The following is a 6,834-nucleotide window of genomic DNA, read 5'->3' on the forward strand; positions in this document are numbered from 1 at the left end:
GAATCCGTTTTAATTGATGAATATATCTCTGCATCTGTTCATCTACACTGCTCACAGAAGTTCTCTGTCCAATCTGAACTGTTTGCACAGAAGAATGGGCAACAATTTCAGTCTAGATGTGCAAATCCAAAACCTTCAGCTTCATTTACAGCAACAACTGTCTGTCCAAAGTAATACATGCCACTTTTAAACTTCTAGTATTGTCCTTCTACTTCAGTCATGTGCTCCTTTGTGTTGGCTAATCACAGAAAATAAAAACCTGTAAAATACTTGGAAATGTGTTGACGTGACAAACTGGAAAAGTTGAAATACTGTTTCAGGGAACTGTTTAGGAATTAGAAAATAAATCTTCTGGGACCATTTTCAAACTAAAATCAAGTTATCCGGATGCATTTAATGATCCGGGTAGATAAATCTAACAAGGTTGTCAGGTCTGAACGGATTCTACTTTTGGACAAAAGACGGAACGTTTCAACAAGAAGAATCTGTCCAGACCTGACTTCACCTTGTTATAAAGGTGGTAAACTACGTGAAAACACCACTTTTTATTTAATTTATATTTATCTGATCGGATTATTTAACAGACATTGAAATCACGCTTAAAATCTAATTATTCAAGAAAATGCTGACAAATTCCTAAAAAAAATATGCTGAGTCTAACAATAACCTTTCCTACTTATATTGCATGTTTTATACAGACATGAAAACTCTTGTTAAATTAGAAAAAAATTAAACGCCTCAGGAAAATCTTCTCTTTAGAAAACATTTTACATTTTACAGAGTCTTCAGAATAAAACTCCCTCTTGTGATCTGTGAAGGTGCAAAACATCAGAAGGCTACACAAATACGTGTGGGCGGTTGATTTATTTTCATTAAATATCAACCGGTTTCTGTTCTCCATGTCAGTTTTTAAAGACGTTTCCAAACCGTTTTCAGTAACTTTAGTTATAAAACAACGTACGCATTAATTTAAAAACAGTGTACAATCTACACACAGTACACAGCGTGCAGGCATATTTCATGTTGCATTATTAAGACAGTAAAAACTAGACATCAAAACGTATTTATTCAAAATTTGTATTCAGAAACAGAGTTAATTAAAAACAAGAGTTACAAAATGAAGCTAAACAAACTAATGCACCAGCTCTAAACCGTGCATGTGCACCCTCAGTTAATCCATCGTTACCAATGTTTCACACATTTTCCCTCGCAGCTCCGTCCTACACGTCTTCTTCCATTCAGACACATTCAGAAGTAGGTAAAACCACAAACTGATGCGAGGACTCGTCACACAGCATCATGTTTTACAAATAAAGTGTCAGTTCTTACAATCTGAGACATTTACAGTAAAAAAGTGCAGAATCTGCTCCCCAGCACACAAACAGCAGCTCACCCCGCAGGATCCAGATGTGTTGTTGGAGAATGTTATGTATTCATTTCAGCTGACTGCTTGTAAACAAAGGGACGCCCTGCATGGAACGGCACGGCTTTGAGTATTTCATTCTAAAAGGACCACATGAGCGTGAAAAACTGATTCAACTATGGCTCGGGGGTTCTTTCAATAATATTACAGAGAAACCTGAAACTAGAGGAAAAACACCATCCAGTGACATTTGATTTTAATTTCTATAGTGATTGGAGAGCGTCATTAATCAGTCATTATGTCTTCAATAATAATATTTATAATACTTAATCATTTTGTGGTTTCTGTTTGATATTTTGCTGGATGAAACCATCTGCAAGCACACAATGGAAAGTAAAGAAATGATGAAATGTGAGCTTCTAACAAAAGTTTATACCAATTTGTTTGGAAAACAAAAGTTGTGCAAAAATTAATGCTGCCCCCCCCCCCCCCCCCAAGACTCTTAATGTTATTCTGTCAGTTCAAACTTTATTTAAATGTGCTATTTATGGATGTAATCGATTTCCATCCATAAAACAAAGAAAAACTCAGATTTATGTTCACTTCTCATCACTAATCTAATCTATCAATCAGGTTAGTTCTTCTGTGGAGGTTTCAAAAGCCTGAGATTAACTTTACTGTGTGCGGGGGTGGGGGGTGTTAACATAAGAGGAGGGAGGGCTCATCGTTAGCATTAAATGACAGAAAGTAAAAGCCATCTTGTCTACTGTTAAAATGAAAGCAGCAGTTGGAGTCCAGTGATGAGCTCACAGTTTGGACCGCAGAGGCTTCAGGTACTTGTGGAAGGAGTCATGAACCTGGAAAATAAAAAGAGCATATTTTCTGATGAGATGATGTAAAATTCTTGAGGACAACCATCTTTATTTTATTTATTTAAGATTAAAAGAAAGTGGGCCTGGCTCAGCATAATTGCTGTTTTACAGCAGGTTCTTGTTCTGCAGAACATAACACACAGATATTCAGCATCACATTAACAGACACACACACCACATTACAAAATACAAGAATAGGAGCATTTACACGGAAGACACCTAATGGTGATGGCAAAAGAAGGTGTCCAACACAAGACGCGCATGAGTCTTCTTAAAAAATGCCCATGTTGAGATAGACTTTATATGTTGAGGAATGTCCTTCCATGCTTTAGTATAAACAGATAAATGAGCTCTGGCCATAGTTTTTAAAGGCTGGTCAAGTGTCCGCTTGTAGCAGACCTAGTCGAGCGACCATTTCCATCACTGGTTTTAGGCATCAAAGTAGAAAGAGCTGAAAATACAATTGAATACTGCTGTGTAGAACATAACTTTGAAAAGTTAGAGCATTTGAAGAATAAGGAGCTGTACAGTGATGAGTCTAGCCAGGAAGTTGGTTATGAATTTTATAGGCCCTAATGTAGAGCCTAGCTATGGGTTTCAGGGTTTCATTAGTAGAGACCAGACAGGTAAACAGTACGACATAGTTGAAAGTATTATGGCATGAAGATAAGCGTTTGAAACAGAAGATGTCAAATTTGATCTAATTTTGGAGTAAACAAACATTTTTTGTTTCAGCTTAGTACATAAGGAGTCCACGTGGTCATAAGTTGAAGCTCTCGACCTTGACCTCTCTAAGTGGCTTTAAGAATCTGTTGGACTCCTGGCAGGGACCAATGCAGACATGTTCCTGTTTTTAGTTTTCTACATTCGCCTTAGAATCTAGCTGTTTTTTGTAACTTTTCTTATTTTAGCCATTCTATTTGTTAAAAAAAAAAATCTGTATGACATTTTATAACTGTTTATTGTTGTTGCTGTTGTCCATTGTTGTCATCATTCTTTGTTGGAATCAGGTCTCTCTTGTAAACGAGTCCTCGAGGCTCAATGGGATTTACCTGTCTAAATAAAGGTTGAATGAAAAAAAAAAAGTTAAATGAGAATCCAAAATAATTCCCAGATATTTATAAGGTGACAATATAAAGGGGTTTGTTTAAAATGGTAAGATGATTTGATATAATGAAATGTCTTCTAGGTGAGGAAAAATACATACTTTTTTGTTTTTTTTACATGAATTGTCAAGTGATTTTCTTGTAGCCAGAAATGAAATTGCTGAAGATGTGCATGTAGCTGACTGTTAATAGATTCGATATTTGAGCTAGACAAGAAAAAAGCAGCATCATCAGCATACAATAAAAATATTGGAGTGATTAAATATTTTGGGAAGGTAACTTATGTATAGTAAAAAAAAAAAAAAGCAATGGACCCAGTATACTACCCTGCGGGACTCCCATAGAGCAGGATAGTGACCGGGTTGTAAAAGGTCAGTTAACGACCTTTAAACTGACTCTACCTGTCACCGTTGAAGGTGACAGGTAGAGTCAGTGTACATCTGCACTAGCTTCAGTGGAACAAAGCAGGTCTGTTTCTGCTTTAATCTGGATTAGACAGTCAAACACATCTATATTCAGCTCCTGGAACCTGAGTATTAAAGACTCAAAGATCATTGATCCCATCTTGATAATTAAAAATAAAAACGGTCAAATATCAAACCTCAAAGTTTCCTCTTTGGCGATTTATCTTTTGTAAATTGCTTTTGTTATGAGACGATGAAATGTGAGCTTCCTCTGATCACAGCTCGACTGTTAGTGTGTTGTAGCTGCAACACGTTGCCAGTTAACAAAACAACCGGCAGATACGGCAGAAAGGAGACGATAACACACGTCGGATCTGTAACAGTATCCGGCTGCAGCTGCACTGATAGGCTCAGTTATGGCTCCAGATGATCATTTTGAAGGCTTCAGCTCCTGCTGTGGTTCAGTCATGGTGTAATGGATACGTCTTTGTGTTACTGTTAGGATCTTCTACTCTTCAACCAAAAACAATTCCTTCACTGTAGTGGACCAGTACAGAGTTATACTCATAAACAAACGATGATGTTTACCTCCGTGGCGTTGAGAGGGGAACGACGAGCCCATTCGAACATTTGCTCGTAGACGTTTCCATCGTAGCGCCCCAGAACAGAATTCAGCTTCTTGTCGTGGAAATCAAAGGCGTCCACCAGCGCCACGGCGTTGGGCCTCAGCTGAGACAGAAGCTCTTTGATACGGACAGAAACCTGCAGAACCTGGGGCCCGCTCAGCAGTCCAGCCTGAAGATAACACAGTGAGGCAGAAATAGAATTATCTAATGACCAAAAAATAAAAATAAAGACTTGTACTTTTAATTCAAGCTGCAGCGAACCAGCTAATTCTGATTCATTTTATTCACACAGAAAAAAAACATGTTTAAAGATGGAAGTTTGTGAATTCTGAAACAAAAACATGCTGAAGGTTTGAGAAGAGTTCATTTTTCAAACTGCACTGGTTTGTGAGCAGGATCAACACTACGGGTCAAATCTAATAAAACCTGCTCCACTCCTGACGAAAGCTTCAGTTCAAACGTGCCACTCCGTCTCTGCGTCACATTCACAAGAACTCATTGGTTGGTGCAAACACGTCCGTTTAGCTCCGCATGCGTGAGCCAGATGCACTTTTTTGTATCACAATGCAACAAATATCCCATAAAATACAGATGTTCACACTTTATTTACAGTGTGATGAACATGCAACAAAATCTGACACTTTCCTTTAGAAGAAACAATGAATTATACAGGTCCTTCTAAAAAAATTAGCATATTGTGATAAAGGTCATTATTTTCCATAATGTAATGATAAAAATGAAACTTTCATATATTTCAGATTCATTGCACACCAACTGAAATATTTCAGGTCTTTAATTGTTTTAATACTGATGATTATGGCATACAGCTCATGTATATATATATCCATATATATAGATATATATATCTATATATTGTAGTGAACTAAGCCTCCGGTCAAGACCTGCCTCTGAAGACCTTCATGGGACAGGAACTGTTATTTCATTGATTTGAATCCAGAAATACAAATTAGCTCATCCAGAGACTTTCAAATTGTATCCTGAACTAATCAATTGAAAGAACACTCTCTTTTTTATATTATCATTACGATTTTACAATGTCTTGATAATCAAAAGTGTGTTTAGTTCAAACCATTTTAAATGTTGAAGTGAACCACTCATTTTAAATCAACTGTGAAACAGTATTAATGATTTTTAATCCTCATTCAAAGTAGAAATCAAGTTAAATGTCTATGTTACAAAGTAATTATGCATTTTGATCTTCTGTCTGAAATGAGAAAGGTGTGATGTCGAAAAGTCGGAGACAGTCGCAAACAAGTTATTGGAACGAACTGTCATGTTTTTAAACCTCTCAGACAGAAACAAGAAAACTGGCACCTGTAAGTCTGTCATTTCTCCAAAACATTTCTCTGTCTGTTCCTAAACATCTCCGCTGTTTTTCTGACTTGTAGTGACCCTCTGGCGTCACTAAAACCACACCCCTGTTGGTTCTTTCAACCAATAAGGACTTCCCAAAAGTGACCGGAAGCAGAACTCTTTAAAAGTCGACACTTCCTAGTTCCAGTTAGTTCTGGGAGAGAACAGAAGTTCCATGGAGAACAGAAGTTCCGAGAGAGAACAGAAGTTCCAGAGAGAACAGAAGTTCCAAAAGTTCAGAACAGAGAGTTCTGCTGGAGAAGGTGAAGTCCACGGTGGTCTTTTTCTGAAAGATGACACCTGTCTGGAGTGTTGATTCAGGTCATCACGCTAAAGACCTATTCAACATCTCAGGAGTTCAGCACGTTTGCTGAAATTCCACTTAACTTAACCCTATCCTTCGGGGAGTTTATTTTGGAAGCTGGGCCAGTCAGCCTCGTGGTCCCAAGTTGATGAGAAGCGGATATGAATCCCTGGAGATAAACAGTCTCAGCCTTGCTGGACGCCAGGAGAAGACCTCTCTGAAACCCCACCAAGGTAAAGAGTCGACGCTCGGGTACCATCTAGCTGAAATCACCGGGAAACATGCTATCTGGTTTCAAACAAGATAACTCCCCATCTTTTCTTTATTATCTTAGTTAACCCTAAGTATCCACTTTCCCTTCTTAAACTTTACTCCATCTCTATATTTCTCTGCCAGTAAAAGATAAGCTAAAAGCCTGCAGACATTAATTTAAGATCTAAGGAAATGTCTGTTGTTTTTATTAAGTAAAACGTGCCAAGTTTTATTAATCAGAGCCGATCAGAATAATCAAGTGTACAATGTTTTGATGTTAAATTTTTATTCTGTTAATAAATGACCACATTCATTTTGATGGGTCAAAGAAAATTAACGTCTCATGTCACTGATTAGACCATCTCCAACACAGTACCTCTGTCGCATATCTGTCAAGTAGCTCGAAAAAGAGAGAACCCGTTATTAAATATTGATTGTAGTGGGGCTCCTAAGCTAACTGAAGCTAACCGACCCTAGCTCACTACAGTTTGCACAAACTGCAGTTTAGACAAAGATGCTTTGTGTCCCTGCTC

At 37.7% G+C, this 6,834-nt stretch overlaps 1 protein-coding gene across 1 annotated transcript in view; it reads right to left on the bottom strand.

The window, feature by feature from the left end:
- Window positions 1-1,857: 1,857 nt before the first annotated feature.
- LOC119422503 (peroxisomal acyl-coenzyme A oxidase 1-like) overlaps window positions 1,858-6,834 on the bottom strand; it is a 6,964-nt gene continuing 1,987 nt past the window's right edge. Inside the window, exons 2-3 of the mRNA XM_037689879.1 lie at window positions 4,334-4,540; window positions 1,858-2,220 (exon numbers count right to left, since the gene is read on the bottom strand). Coding sequence (XP_037545807.1) covers window positions 2,170-2,220; window positions 4,334-4,540 — 258 coding nt within the window. The 3' untranslated portion in view covers window positions 1,858-2,169. The remainder of the gene's footprint in view (window positions 2,221-4,333; window positions 4,541-6,834) is intronic.

This window comes from Nematolebias whitei, chromosome 16 (genome assembly GCF_014905685.2).
Source record: "Nematolebias whitei isolate Nwh7 chromosome 16, NemWhi1, whole genome shotgun sequence".
Classification (NCBI taxonomy): domain Eukaryota; kingdom Metazoa; phylum Chordata; class Actinopteri; order Cyprinodontiformes; family Rivulidae; genus Nematolebias; species Nematolebias whitei.